Source organism: Amblyomma americanum, chromosome 6, assembly GCF_052857255.1.
Source record: "Amblyomma americanum isolate KBUSLIRL-KWMA chromosome 6, ASM5285725v1, whole genome shotgun sequence".
Taxonomy (NCBI): domain Eukaryota; kingdom Metazoa; phylum Arthropoda; class Arachnida; order Ixodida; family Ixodidae; genus Amblyomma; species Amblyomma americanum.
This window is the reverse complement of record NC_135502.1, coordinates 180344044-180359655: the sequence shown is the minus strand read 5'-3', so window position 1 is coordinate 180359655 and position 15612 is coordinate 180344044. Positions and strand designations below refer to the sequence as shown.

The 15612-nt window shown below is 46.2% G+C and overlaps 1 protein-coding gene and 1 long non-coding RNA gene across 7 annotated transcripts in view; one reads left to right on the top strand and one right to left on the bottom strand.

Moving 5' to 3' along the window:
• The window catches only part of LOC144094203 (uncharacterized), a 158611-nt gene extending 157520 nt beyond the window's left edge, over positions 1-1091 (bottom strand). For 2 of the 6 annotated variants that reach the window (XR_013306478.1, XM_077628128.1), the window contains exon 1: positions 555-1086. Coding sequence is in view for 5 of the 6 variants with exons in the window: in XM_077628128.1 (XP_077484254.1) it covers positions 555-939 (385 nt within the window). In the remaining variant the exon portion in view is untranslated. Of the gene's footprint in view, positions 1-554 lie in introns of all 6 variants that reach the window. The other 4 variants (XM_077628129.1, XM_077628133.1, XM_077628131.1 and 1 more) reach the window with 4 other exon arrangements.
• A 98-nt stretch (positions 1092-1189) lies between these two features.
• LOC144094205 (uncharacterized) lies at positions 1190-13818 on the top strand. The gene is made up of 3 exons (XR_013306480.1): positions 1190-1640; positions 1713-1871; positions 3131-13818. It is a non-coding gene; the product is annotated as an uncharacterized LOC144094205 (long non-coding RNA).
• Positions 13819-15612: the final 1794 nt, after the last annotated feature.

The following is a 15612-nucleotide window of genomic DNA, read 5'->3' as shown; positions in this document are numbered from 1 at the left end:
TGCTTTACCTGCAGGCAGAATGACCCTTCATTTAAACCCAGCACAGATTTATAAAGAAATGTTCACCGCCAGGTAATCCCAAGAGGTGGGCCTCTGCTGCAACAGTGCCAAGCATGGTGCTGGGCAGCGCGTGCTCACTGACGGAACTGCACTGGGCAGAGAACTACGATAATGCCTGCCAGTGCCACCTTTACAGCCGCCACGAGCGGTTTCACAAGCGGTGCAAGAGTACAATGGCACCGAGCACGAAATTAAAACGCATGCGTGAAAAATGTTTTAAAACTACTAACGCGACAGGTCAAACAGGATAACCCTTACAAAATACTACACGGCGCAATCCCGTACACCTCTTCAGTGAAACCCTGGTTGCTTCAAAACAGGGATCAACGGATGCCTGGCCTAGCTGGTTTGCTTCGGCTGAGCGCTGCAAATGTTGCCCACACAACACAGCTGTTGTCAGTCTACCCGCTATTAAACCATCCAGAAAAACCCAGTTTGAACGGGCGCAGTCCCGCGCTCAGTCAGTGGGCCGATCGACGAGTGCAATGACCAACCTGCCGCCTCGTCCGGCTTCGCCTCGGCTTCGTCCTTCGCCTCGAACAGGTCCCGGACGCAGAGCAGCCGCTCGGCACCGCCAAACAGCTCGTCGTCCGCCCGGAGTTCGAACACGAGGTTCGCCAGCGCGTCGCCGCTACAGCGCGCCCACTCGTCCGCTTTCTTGGACAGCAGGAACTCGCCACTGCGCCCGTCCTCGTCGCCATCTTGGAAAGGATCACCGCTTGTCGCAGCCAGGAAACTGGGCTTGGAGCAAAGTTCTTCCTCCTCGACGCCGCCACAGAGCGGTTCGTGCACCACGCCACCCTGCTCGTTCGCGCCATCACTATAGCCTTGCTGAGCTGATGAAGACCCCGTCGCTAACAACGAAGCGGGGTCCTCCATAATGTCAGCACGCTTTATTTCCCCACGTTGCTAGCTTAGTGTGCCATACGTAGCATCGGCAAGGTAGCGTTGCCTTGTAGCTGGCTCCTAGGGGCTTTCTCCGCTTCACGAACGTCATGAAGGAAAAAGTGGCGCTGCGGTCGCAAGACTGTTCCAAGCTGACGTGCGTCGTCTGGTCGTCTGCTACTGCAGCCGCTCAGTGGCGTGTTCAATGGTAAGTTAGACTAGTCTAAATGGAGCAGGAACCGATAGGGACACCAGCCCTCTAGCGCAGGAACCTAGCGCCTTATGGCCCTTAGGCATTTTAGGCGTTTCAGAAATCCCTAGGTTGCGATATTTACGTGTCAAAAAGTACCTGGTCATCTCGCTTTCCTTTCACGCGAGTTAACCCCGCGAACTTCGACCGTGCGACCAAATTGGCGGTTCTTTTCCTCTCGCTGTGCTAGCTGTCGCTTCCAGCGTTTCTTAGTGCCGATTTACAGCGGCGTTGCGCGGGGCACGCGTCAGCGACATCCAACTGAAGCGATTGTGCAGGTGCTGTCTGCGGTGTTTCCCGTCGGTGGTGACGTGCAGATTCAGCTTTGGTGGTTACGATGTCGTGCGCATCAGCCTACCCTGCAGATTTCGCGATTTTGTATGTGGGGGGCAACGACCTGTCGAGGTCCAATGCGAGTGCGCAGTTTACCAGCGACAGCATCAAGGTACGTGGGTACAATGCGCTGAACCTCGGCAAATTTCTGTAATGAATTGTTATTTATAATTTTTCATCACAGGCCGCCGTCTTGCATCTGCTGCGTGGCCCCCCTGCGGTGCTTGTCTTCAGGATCTTGCCAACTTTCTCGGTAGTTTGCCACGGCAGACGTTGAGGCGAGCCGTCGCTGGCTCGGCCGCTGTCGCTTGTTCAACATCAAGTTGACGGCTACGATCCGGACGTAAGTACCCGACCCATGCTTGTCTTTCTGTACGCCTTTCGAGTGAACAGACCACAAAAAGGCAAGTCCCAACTAGCCCAACAGCAAGCACTTCTAGAAAGAAGACCAGAAGAACACAGCACTGGCTTTCAACAATTTGGGAATCGACATTTGTGCATGGCAATCATAAGACCTGTTGGCGCGAACTGGCGTGCTCTCGGCCACCTCGGCCTTGCCCAGCGGAACCGAACGTCTTTTGTTTGAACGGCTGGTCGCCGCGCGATACTTTTCCGTTATGAATTTTGCTGACCAGACGAGTTTTCGTTGATAGTCTTCGCCTTCTTCTGCAGACACCTCAGCTTCCTTACTTCCCTGCGTCTGGTCATATTTGTTTCGGAGGGCGGAACTACCCACGAATTCAAGTGTGCGTCCACAGGTAATACAATGCAGTTGCCCTTCGAGGCCAGTACAACCCACGAATTCAAGTGTGCGTCCACAGGTAATACAATGCAGTTGCCCTTCGAGGCCAGTTTTCACCATGACGGCACTCACACTCAACATTTCATAACAGAGTGGCTACTCTTGCAAGCATGCTAACTGCTTAATTGCTGCACGAGGAAGGACTGTAGTATACCACATAGTCTGCACACATGAGAAACTTCAACTCATGATAGCACTCAGCAACATATATAGCTACTATGGGCCAGAAACATAGAGGCTAACAAGAAGAGTTCAACTTAAATTCAGGACAACGCAGTGAACAATGGAAATGAAAGTGATAAATGTTACATTAAGAGACAGGAAGAAAGTAGAGTGGGTCAGGGAGCAAACACAGGGTAACAGCATACTAGTTGAAAACAAGAAGAAATGGTCTTGGGCAGGGCATGTAATGTGAAGGCAAGATAACCGCTGGTCCTTAAGGGTAAAAGATAGGATTCCAAGGGAAGGGAAGCACAGCAAGGAGTGGCAGAAAGTTAGGTACGCTGATGAGATTCGGAAGTATGCGGGGAAACGGTGGCCACAGCTGGCACAGGACAGGGTTAATTGGAGAGGTCTGGGAGAAGCCCTTGTCTTGAAGTGGACATAGTCAGGCTGATGACGTTGATGGCCATATCATTAGAAGAGTTAACTGCTGGGCTAGTTGGTGATCATACATACTAAAAAGATTTTCGCGCCAAAACAACACACACAGGAAAGACGACGACACCATAGGCCAAATCATAATTGGCATGTTCCCTGAATTTAGCCTATTTCTGAGCAAAATTCTATTTTCTTTTCAGCTTCGTTTCTTGGGTGCAGCAAAAGCACAGAAGAGGCAATTTTTTGCTGGTGACGGGTACGACCTATCGGCAGGCAAAGGAATTGAGGAGCCAGCCAAGACCCTCATCAGAGGCTTGGCAAAGGTGTACATAACAGGCATTCTTGCACCTTCGCCAGCCAGGCAGTCCTTTTAGCAGTGCCATCACTGTGTTGCCAAGGGCTCTTTAACATGCAGTGGCATCACACAGCACACAGGCATTTTTGCATTCGGCGTACCTGCCGGCATTTGTGGCCAAAATCAATCCAGAGCTCCCCACTCGGTATCGCATGTAGCCCATGTGAACCTTTGGGACGTTGCAGCCCATGTTACAAGGATTATTCACATTGACTGATATTGTGCTGTCCTCCTTCAGAATTTCTACCAATGGCAAGTTAGAAATCTTGGGTAGGAAGAAAAATTGTGAAGGACATGCAGTGTGTGGACCTTTACTCCTCTGTAAGCTGCATCCCTGCAAATAGCAGACATAGCCATGTACCTCTGCTGCACTTCTCTAGTCCACCAAATCACCTCAGCACAGTGAATGTGCCTCGCGCTATGAAATAAGCTTGCTGCTTAGCCATTTCCCAGTGTATGGTGCACATGCATTTTGTCCAGGCCAGTCTTGATTGACTGAGACTGTTTGCATCAGGTGCCATGGAGAGGTTTGCCTAGCATCTTGGTGCCTAGTGAAACATTGCACAACGACAGACTGGTCCCGGAAAACATGTTCTACTGTGTTGGCCATGTGGGTGCTCTGAACATACAAAGACATTCTGAAGTAGAGGCCTGCTGCTTGCATTGTGAACGCTGATGTACTCAGTCATTTACTGGTGACGTCGTCTCCAACTCTGGAGTCTGTCCTGCAGAAGGGTTCATGCTAGAGGAGTCCTACCCAAGGGTTTTGCCTGCCTGTGCTCTGGTTGAGAGAACATGCAAACCCTAGTGAAGCTTTTGGATGATTTGTGCCTATGCAGTGACTCATTTGAATCAGCTTTGAAACAGCATGCAAGGGCAAGGTAGCTGTGTTCATGAGAACTGCATATTACTGTGTGCTAGAGTCAATATGCCAAAGGCATATTGAGTGCTCTTCTGTCGATGAACATACCACAGTCACAGTCTATCACTGGCTAATATGTCAGGACCATCGCAGGCCGACGTTCCCTTAGTCATTTCCGTAGTAGCTGCACTTGTGCCTTCTTGTAGAATTTGCAGCACTTCTTACAGGTTGATATCACATTGTCATAGTGAATGGTTTTGCAAAAAGGTTTAAATATTTTCAAGCACACATTTGCTCATCAGAAGCCATAATTTTGAATCTATTTCATGTTCTCTAGTCATGGCTTGCCTGAATTCATTCCCTCTCTCTGTGGTGCAGCATTTACTGCTGGTTTGAAGATATTTCTGCACCACAATGGACCACTGCACCATGTCTTCCTGCATAATGGTGTTGCTGCAGATTTGGTCCAAACACCTCAGTCCACACTCAGGAAAGTCACTGATAAAAATCAGCTAGCTCAGTCAGATACCGGTGAAATATGCGGCAAGTCTTTGATGCAACAGGGTCTTTATGTGCACAGCTGCTGGTGGACTGGAAATTGAAGGTAGCATTCATTGTGCTGCACCCGGATCTCGTTTCGTTTGTCCTGCAGAAACAAGTGATGACATGTGACATGTCTGGTTCCTCCTTCATGGCCACATGAGGCAGTTTTTGTCTGAAACCTCCACCCAGGACCTTCCAGGTACATCATCATCAGCCTGACTATACCCACTGCATGACAAAGGCCTCTCCCTAACTTCCCCTATTAACCCAGTCCTGCACTAGTCGCGGTCACGTTATCCCTGCAAACTTCCTAATCTCATCTGCCCACCTTACTCTCTGTCACCTCCTGCTACGCTTACCTTCTCTTAGAATTCATTCCGTTACCCTTAATGACCATCGGTTATCTTGCTTTGTTTGTATTATATTCCCAGCCCATGCCCATTTCTTCTTCATTTCGACTAGGATGACATTAACTCGCATTGTTCCGTGACCCACTTTCTTCTTATCTCTCAATGTTACACTTATCACTTTCCTTTGGATAGCTCTCTGCATCACCCTCAATTTAAGTTGAACCCCTTTCATCGGCCTCCAAGTTTCTGCCCCATACGTTAGTACCGCTGGAATACAACTATTGTATATTTTTCTCTTGAGGGATACTGGCAAACTGCCCTTCATGATCTGAAAATGCTTGCCAAATGCACTCCATCCCATTCTTATTCCTCTCGTTACATCAGTTTCGTAGTCCGGATTTGTGGTTACTGCCTGCTCCGGGCACATAATTGACAGTAATTGGTGCACAGAATATTTTAGGTGTCAAGCTGCCGGATAGTCAGTACTGTTACCTTGGTACCCAGCTGTGTTGGGAAACTAGGGGTCTGTGTCTGTAAAACCTGGGCCACGTTCGGATGGGGAGACGAGATGGGAGAATTTCTAGAGCTCAAAATGAATCAAGTTCAAAAGCATTGTCACGTGCACATTCTGCTGTAGTGACTCGCATGTCACTGCCTGGATGAAGCTGGAGCTGCTCTTATAGGAGGCTGGTTGTGCAGCTGTTGATTGCACTTTGTTGAAAGGAGAGGTGGATCACTTCACTCATTCTGACGTGCTAATGTGACATATTATGATATGATGTGTACTGAGTGAATTTGTGTGCTAATTGAATTTTCCCTTTGACAGTTCCTAGTGTTGTGCGTGCGTTGTAAATTTGGATAAGGCTTTTAAAGAGTACAAGTGCTGTGGTATGCCGCTGTTACCATTTGTACAAAACATTTCAGCTTTGCACATTTGTTTCCCTATCCTCCGCTCGTGTCTTTTTTTGTAGTGCAGAGATAGGAACAGTAAATTAGCTCGGTACAAGCGGTGCTTACGGAATGGCAATATGGGTAGTGTTGGTTTAATTGTCCTACCTGTTGTGGCTGCATGCTCGTGTCTGTTCACCAAAAGAAGCGACTGTAATTGGTTACTGCATATATTGGTTCTGTCTCTGTTCTGCTTCCGTTCCTTGCAGAGTGCCATCACAAGATAGCGCTGAGGAAGGTTGTTATCACATGCAACCATTCTTTGTCCAGTGGACAGCCTTGTCACATTCCTAGCTCTGCCTGTGCGTTCTTAAAGGGAAACTGCATTGGAATGTCTACATACTTAACTGCTGTGCATTAGCAGCAGATCCGTGCACAAAGAGGTAGTATGCACCCCCAAGTGGCATGATGGAGAGGGCACAAATTTTGTCCCCCCATATGGAGAGAGCTGAGCATGCTTATGGTTAGCATTTAGAGTAACTGCATGACTCACAGAGGTGTTTCTTGATGCCTTACCTCCTTGCATCTCTGGATTACAAAATTCTGCTTACAATGTAAACAGTCTAGTAAGCTTCTATGCTGTTAGCTTTGGTGTGCCTCTTGTGCCATCCTCTATTCTGGTTGTGCTGACTTTTGGGAAATGCCATTGGTTACTGGGGGACAAGGGACTGGAGCATGGCATCATCTGCTAATCACTGTCACACTTTCATACACTTATGTATTTCTGCAGGCTTCTTTCAGCTTTGCAGTGAATCACCTTTTAAGTGGCTGGTATTGCATCGCAATTTCTTTTGCAATTATACTTATACTGCAATCATGACTAATAATGCCATAGAAATGACTGCTCTTGTTTTTACCTGCCCACATTCTGACATGCTCTCATTGCAGTCATTTTCAAATCACATGGTGCCTGTCAGTGCAACTGCAGCAGAACGGCCCTGGGCACTGCCCGTGCTTTTTGGAGGTACCGTATTTACACATAAATAAAGCAACTGTAATTATAATGTGAGTGTGGAGTTTGAGACCTAACGAAAATGAAAAAAAAATTCTAATTATAACACGATCCCAGCCTGCTCATGCCAACTACAACCGAGAGCTTGGAAAAATGGAGACGGCACGCAAAAATACGAAAGCGATGTATTGTCTTCACATGAATATTACATAAACATTATTTCAGAGGCAACACTCTAGAAGAGCGTACAATGTCGTCGAGTGCAGCAATGTCTCCTATGAGTTAAATGCAGTCCCCCACACACTAGCAGCCGCCATCAGCACCGTGCCACCATTGCAGCATGTTTTATGCCGCCCAGTCCTGTGTTCTTTCGCCCTTCTTTCTTTTCGCTACTCCACCAATCTATTTCAGTGCCCTCTCTTTCTTGGCGGCCTGCGCAGCTTTATTTCTACCTTCAAATTTTCACCCTATGCGCTCAGCATGGCCCCAAGGTCGTCGCAAAGCTCGCTTTTTCTAGGAGCTTGGTAGTCTTGCGGTGAAGCTTGCTGTAGCTAGCTTCAGGAGCAGTGAGGAAAAGAAAATCGCGTTATATTTGTCCTTGCTTTCGAATATAATGCGATAGGCATTCTGAAACCACTGAAGTGAGGAACAAACTCGTGCTGTATTTGTGCAATTGCGGTACTTTTTGCGAGACTGCTCTCTGAATCTGTTTTGCCAAGAGAGTTCTAAACAGGTCCAGAGGCCATTGTGGCACTAACTGTCAATGTTTAAATTCCATCTGTTGTCGCTCCACGGCATAAACATGAATTCTGTGTTACATGCTATATGTAGTTTGAAATATTCATAAGTGAACATTTCTTTGGACTGCAGAACTGTATCGGTGTTGTGTGAATGAGGTATTGATGGCCTGGCATCATAGAAAACAGATCTATCGAGCTCTGTTAGGTGCTTTCTTATGTAGCTAGGACTGCATAACCGGGAAGTGGAAAAGAGAAAGAGGGCATGCCCTATGCAGAGTGGAAAAGATGCAGCTCACATTGCAGATTGTCGTATCACAGAACATGTCAGAATGAGTCAGCACTTTTATTGTGTACTTGACGTATTCACAGTAGGTGCCGTAAGGAAGTCAGAAATTTATAACAGGAAAACTTCTTTTTAACTGCAATTTCGCACTTCTCAGCTCTGAATTTTGCATTTATCAGGCTAGATTCAGAGCTTTCAATGCACATTAGGGCATTGATTGCGTTGCTCTATTAACGCTTCCTGCACCAAATGTGGCATCCGCATACACATGAATGCCAGAAAGGCTGGGCCAGTCTTCTGTTCCCAGTAGATATGCTAGAGGGTACGGTAGGCATCGCAAAGGAGACATTTATTTGAATATTGGGTAATGCAGTACCACCTGTGCATTCTTGTAAGGACGCGGTCATATGTGCTCGTTGGTAGCTGCCACCACATGATGGCCTCCTCTCATGAGAGGCACTTATGCAGTGGTAGTAACCTCTGGGTAGCAAGGTGGTAATGTTGCACTATGTCTGACTACTAGGCGAGGGCCCAGCCTGGAGACGGGCATGGCGTTCCATCTTCTGTCCAGCTGCCAGTTTGCCCCAGGGCTCAGAAAATGCTTGCTCGAGTCCAGCATGGGCACGCTGGTTGCTCACATCTACATCACTTCAACAGGGAGTATATGACGTGGCTGAGTGGTGAGTAGCTGGTGGGCTATGGGGAAATATGTCTGCCGTGGCAGGAATGGCAGGCTGATCAGGGAGCAGTTATCTTGTCTTCGCTGTGACGAAGACAAGATCCAAGATGGAGCACTCTCTAGTGGTGCAATCAACAACCTGAGTTAAATCAAATCAGACGGCCAAGTCAGTCAGTGTATTACAGAGAGCCTTGTCGTGGCCAGTTGCTATCGAGGAATTCCAGTCGATTTGAGGTCTGTTCAGATCCCCACAGACTGTCATGAAGTTTGTGCTTTACGGTATAATCAGTGAGAGCCAAAATGGAGTTGCCACCGTCATCTGGAAGTCGATATACAGCATCAATTCCTACAAATAAATTCCATATCATAATCCTGCGCCAGGCAGACTCTGTTTCAGAGAGATCAGGCAGCATCACGTATTCGGTATAATTTTTATAAAAAGTGCTACACCACCACCCCGACCAGAGAGGCTATCTTTCCTAATAGCTGAGTAATCTGGTGGCAAGAATTCTTTATCGGAAATTGATCTATTCAACCAAGTTTCAGTGGCACATATTACTGATGGCTCGTGGCATTCTACAAGGCAGTTGAAGTTAACATAGTCATTTACTAAACTGCAGGCATTCACGATCAAAAGTGTTAGGTTGTGTTTCAGGGGAGGCAAGGATCGTTTTGTGCAATTGTACTGGCGGGCGCTTTAACAAAGAACTTGTTGACATCGTCCCACGATTACCGAACATTGTCTATGAATAGCTGGTCAAACTGTAGATGAGATTTGGTGGCGTTCTTCCTATGGAATTATTCCGTAGCAATTTACGCACAGAATGCACGTGCACCGAAAAATCCTCAGTTATGTATTCCTTGGATCCCTTTAATTTGCTAACGTTGCGCATATAGCAGACTTAGTTTGAAAGTCTAACACCTTAAAAATCACAGGCCTTACTTTTCCATCTCTTTTAACGCCTAATCGTTGCCGACGCTGGATGCTATTGCATGCCATACCTACCATTGTGGTTAGCTGATTTGAGTAGCGTGCCAGGGGTCTCATCTGGAAGTTCCGCCAAGCCGTGTATGATTAAGTTGTTCTTGCGGGACCGATTGTCAAGATTATCGTTGTTTTGGTCAATGCTATGCATAATGCCCTTTATGCCAGTGAGAGTTTCCTCCAATTCTTCAACACGCAAGGCGGTGTCATTTGTAGCAGCAGAAGCCGCTTCTAGTTTTGTGAAACGATCGTCAAACAGGGCAATCTTAGCAGTGAGGGCAGCGACTTCTTGGCTAATGTAGGCTTGACTTGCCAGTAATTCACCCAACATATTTTCTGATCCCGACTCAACATCATGTTCAAGGGTGGTCCAGGGTTAGCCTCAGCATCACCAGAAAGAAGGAGCAAACTTTTTGCAATCCCTGATAACAAACAACTGCTAGTTTCAGCAAGCACAACAAACACAGTGGGGTCTGCCAACAGCACTAGAAATCTATAATCGCTTCTATAGCACCTAGTTATGAAATTCGCCCACCTGTAAAGCGAAGCAAAAAAACCTCAGGAAGCTGTCCGTGCTGCCGCGAGATCCTGAAGCAGTTCATGGAGGGCGATGGCCTTTGAAAGGTGTGTCAGCATCAAACCGCACGTGAAAGCTAACAAATTGTCCATAAAAAGGCTGCATGCAGGTCCTTGCTTGAGGCAGGATAAATTTTCCGCATATTTTATGCACTGCTCGGCAAGGCAAGTAATGCGCGGCGATTACAGTTTTGTGCACAAAATTGGCATGGAAGCATTGGGCATTGTGAAAAAGCATTACACTTAGCGTCAAATGTCCAATGCGGTTCATTGGATGTTCGTTATATGCCACTGCACAAAAATTTTACTTTGTAACAACGAGATGTCAGTTATATGGGAGCTTCCAAGGGGAAAAGCCAACTCCTTCATTATAACCATTATTTCATCGCAAACCATTTTGTTATAGTCAGGTTTGACTGCACCTGTCTTTTTTTCAGTCAAGGTATTTCCAGTGTGTCACTGTGCATTTGGAAGGGCCCTTATTTTCAACATGGATCTTGTACTTAATGTTTCAGATCTCTGCTCCAGTCAAGTAGTATCCAATCCATCACTACAGGGGGAATGTGCGTTTCCAACAAGAAATTTGTACTTTATGTTGCATATGTCTTTTCCACTCAGAGCATGTCCAGTCCATCTCCACAGGTGGATATGCATCTGCAATGATACTCTTAACAGAAACTCATACACTCAGCTTTGCTTCTATGGCTTCCATCTGAGTGGCTGACAAGCGCTGGTGCTTCATACTCTTCTTGTGGTCACAGTGCTTAGCCTGGTACTCCATAGTTATCTTGCTCACTTTCTTGTGTGACGACCATAGTTGCAGAACAATGCGTGGTCCTTAAACACTTGTTCTCAAACTACATTTATATTGGAACCAGTCTTTATGCTGGAATACCATTTCCTTTCCTTTCGTAGTTGCTCTCTGGCTGCAGTCTGTCAGGTTGGCATTGACAGTGCACACATTCAAGCTGTCCTTGGCCGCCGCAGTGGCAGTGGTTATGACGCTCGGCTGCTGACCCGAAAGACTCAGATTCAATCCCGGTCGCGGCGGTCGAATATCGATGGAGGCCAAATTCTAGAGGCCCGTCTACTGTGTGATATCAGGGCATGTTAAAGAACCCCAGGTGGTTGAAATTTCTGGAGCCCTTCACTGCGGCGTCTCTCATAGCCTGAGTCGCTTTGGGACGTGAAACCCCCATAAACCGCATTCAAGCTGCTCAAGTACGCTTCGCCCTGAGAAATATTGTTACATGCAAAATGTTTTCATACGCATAAAATGTATTGCATTGGGTTATGTATCTACTGTATCTTAGTGCAGTTTCGCTTTGTTATACTGAGATGACTTGGGAGTCAATGTACTACTCATAGGCGGCAAGTTTTCAATCTGCCGAAAGGAGGGGGGTGGGCTCCAGTTAGCACCCTCTCTCTTTTTAATTGTTTCCCCTCTCTCTCTCTGTCTCCCCCCATGCATGCTCCTTGGCAAGCGATATATATGCGGATATACAGTAAACATCAGTTTTGGCTTGAGTTGAGCGAATATGCTATACAGAATGACCCCATGGTTCTTAAAATACTAAATAAATTAATTAACAAAAATATCTGAAAAATACTAACCTCTAGGTAGACGTCCATAATGTCCATAGTCGAAGTGAAAGGAAACACTGGGCAACACAAGCATTTCCACAACATGCTAACAATTCATATATCGCAGACTCATTACAAATTATTCATTTGTAAAAACCACTGGGCAATGCAAACATTTCCACAATAAGCTAACAATACAAATACTAAAAAGATTTTAAACTTTTCATGTCTAAGGAACACTGGGCTCTACAAACATTGCCATAGTATGGCAACAATCCAAAATGTAAACATGGATTAAAAAACTGCTTGTCTATCAAAACTGTAAACCAACTGCCAAACTCTATACAAAACAAAAGACAGAAATTGGAATCAAAGAGCAAAGGTTGTAATGGGGAAGCAAAAACACGAGGAATTGAATGCTGATTTTATGGGAAGGGGTAATTTGAACTGTCACAGTTTGAAGAAAGCTGGCTTACTTTGATGAAGTTCACTGTCGTTTGTTTCATACAAAGGCTAGCATGAAATCAAGATTGTTTCTTTGCACAGTTGATCTCCAAAGAAAGTTGTCCGCGATGCCACTGAGATTTATTTTGCAAGTCAACTCTGTGTGCCCATGGAAAAGCGCTATGTGAATGTGATTTAATGAAATCCACAACACACTCTCAGGTTTCTGTTGCCTCTGAATTCCATCACTTCTTGGAAGCATCCGCTTGTTATCTTGTTGCGTAGAAAGGTTATCCATGCCCATATAGTAAAACTAGTGTTGCGCACTTTCTATGCGAAAAGGGAAAAGCAGAGTTAAAGAAGAGCTATTTTGAAAGGTGCGCTCATAGTTGATATTTCGGATCAAAACATGATCCTAATGCTTGGGGACAGTTCGAAGTCTTCAAGAAGACTATGTTCAAGCACAAAAAACTGCACTTATCAAGTGGCCAGTCATTTGATTCCGCATAGAGACTTGCAACAGGAGACGTTTGGTGAGCTCCTGTTGCCAGTCAGATCCTTTATGATGAACTGGATCTATAACTTACTATTGTCGCCCTTCGTAAGTGGGAAACAAGTCTATATGTATCCGTGGCAGTTTAAGGTCATGCTGTTCTTGCAGTGTGATTAGGCAGCTGTAATTCTTTTAGAGAATTTGTTGCTGGGCTAGTTGGTTATGATCTATTCTGAATTATTTAGGGTGCAAGGACGTCCTGTGTTTTTCGACCTTCGTCCTGTCCTTGCGCCCTAAATAATTCAGAATGTAATTCTTTAATTAATTTGTCCAGAACCGTACGAAACAAGATATGCTTCCCCCTAACCACATCATTCAACCTTCGAGGGGGACAGAGGAAAAAAAAGGAGGGGGGCTTCAGCCCTTAAGCCCCCTCGCAGTCGGCGCTTATGGTACTACTTGCAGAAGCAAAGCTGCAGAACAGTTTTGCTGGGCTAAGACCTGTGCAACTTGTGTATACTGCGTAGACCTTTTGCGCGACTTTCAAAAAAACCTTTTTCGTGACAGCGTATGCAGCTCGTTCGGTCGGAAAGCTACATGTCCGCACCGTGCGCCGTAAATAATCGGGGGTTGAGTAAAAAAAATGTAACATTGCCACACAGTGCTTTGGATGGTGTCATGCAATTCAGCGTTTCGTGCAGCATAAACTTTCTAGGTATATAAGTTAGACCCTAGCTTGCGGCAGGGGTTCGAACAGACGACCTATTACCGGGGGCCTGCGTAAAAAAAGTTCATCATGGTAATTTGTGGTTCTCGTGAGTGATCAGTGTGTGACAGGTGATGAGTTGATGAAATCATTATAATTGATTAATTAAAGAAAGGAAAAATTGGAAAAGGGGGTTCATAGGTGTCAGATTGCTCTGAATGAAAAGGCACTGCTTGATGATAATTAAGAAAATGTAGAATGTGTAGCTGTTCATTTAAAGAATTCAAACTGTTTAAACAATGAAAAATGCTTGCAAACCTGTCTAACTGCTCAGAATGGGAAGCCTAACCCACAATGCTATTGCGTCATACCCATAAGGTGCAGCTTAAGTGGCCTCTCCATGTTTGTTTTTTTTTCTTGAGGGGGGGGGGGGGGGGGGGCAGTTGTGGAGTGGGCATGGGTGGAGTTTAATCCTCATTAACCTCATCTCTTTCTTGCGCTATCACCACAGCCCAGTGTTGACTATGGCAGCGCCTTTGGACTTATCTGGAAAGGGGCTGTGCAGAAATTTAGTCCTCGCTGTGCGAGTAAGAACGCGCAGTTTGTCTTAATTTGTGTTGTTAATTAATATAAGGCTGCTTCTGTATCATTTTGTAAGCAAAAATGCACTTCCGCATCAGTTCCTACTTCACGAGTCCGTATCCATTGCAAGTCAGAACGAGCCTGTAGCCTAGCACAAATCCGAGAAACAAACTATGGCAGAGTGCGTATATGGAAACGCGGAGGTGTTTCAACCTGCTGCTTAACAGTTAAAGCCATCGCTAACGTGTAGAACAGTGAGCGAGAGCGATAAATAACATTTAGCTACCGATTCGAGAGAGTTAGGGTGCCAAAAGGATCGAATGCGAGTGATTGGTGGCAGTGGCGTTTTTGAAGTGAGTTGTTTAGAACGCAAATAACTCTTCTTAATTAGCATGCCGGTACTCAATGTGCGGTGTTTTCATTGCTTACCTGAGGCGGGCTATGCTTTCGTACAGGTGCAGTCATAATATGGAGGACGCGTTATACACAGACCAGCTATTGCTTGTGGTGCGATCGCCTAAATACAAGCACAAGAAAAAGATATCTTCTCTACAGTCGCCGCGAGAAAAGTTACACTTTGAGCGTGGACCTTACTCTTTCGGCCGCTCCTGTGCATGAGCCTTGAAAGTTTTCGGAACACTAAAAACACGAAAAACGTGCAATTCCACATCGCCCAGAGGCCCAGCCAGGTATTGATAGTACTGCCTGCAAGCTAGATGGGCACAAGCACCTTTCCCGGAAACCTTGGGCTGCTTTCCAACTTGTTTTTATTGCACGGTGCACATTGCTCGAGCGCTCTGTACAGGGGTGACGCAGACTGTGCATTTTGCAGGTGGCACAGGGAAGTGCAAATCATATCCTTGAGTTCGTGACCGCTTGTACTGCATAGCCGTCGGGCTTTATCGTATTTCTGTGTTCCGAAAACCTCTGCGCTATGCTGTTCACCAGTGAGGAGTCTGCCTTCTAAAATGGAGCAAGATGACGCATCTTTCCGTGTATCTGTTCCTCGCGTGCTGCGGTCGGTTGTCGCTGTGCGTGCTATCGTTGCTTGAGTGTAAAAATTGTGACAATTGTGTGCATGACTTGTTGGATTGGTTGGGGAAAAAACTATAGCTGTGCTTTTGTCTGTAGATTGTCATTTGCACGTGGTGGTAACTATATTTCGTTGTCAGAACGGATTTGGTTGATTCTAGTGGGCTTCCAGAGTACATGAGGTGGCTGTTCAATCAGGCCCTCCGGTGCATGCTCTAGTTGTGGGGTCCGGTCTTTCCATTCCCAGTTCCAAAGCCCAGTTGACGGCCTGCAGTTGAGACGGTGGGTCCAGGCTGGACGCGGCATCCTCCCACTCTTGCTCGTTTAAGAGTTGCCGACCTTTTTTCAGTTTCAAATTGTTGCATTCGAATGAAATGTGCTTTAAATCTGCTTTTGTGGCTCCGCAGAGCTTACAATAGGGGGTGTTGACCCCTGGGGAAGCCCTGGAATATGGTGGTTTGGAAATGTGTCTATTTGCAGTTTCCGCCATGCCACCTGTTGATGTATGCTAAGACTTTTTTCAGTCGGTGGGAGCATCCTTCTGTTGTTTCTATAATGTGTAATTTCG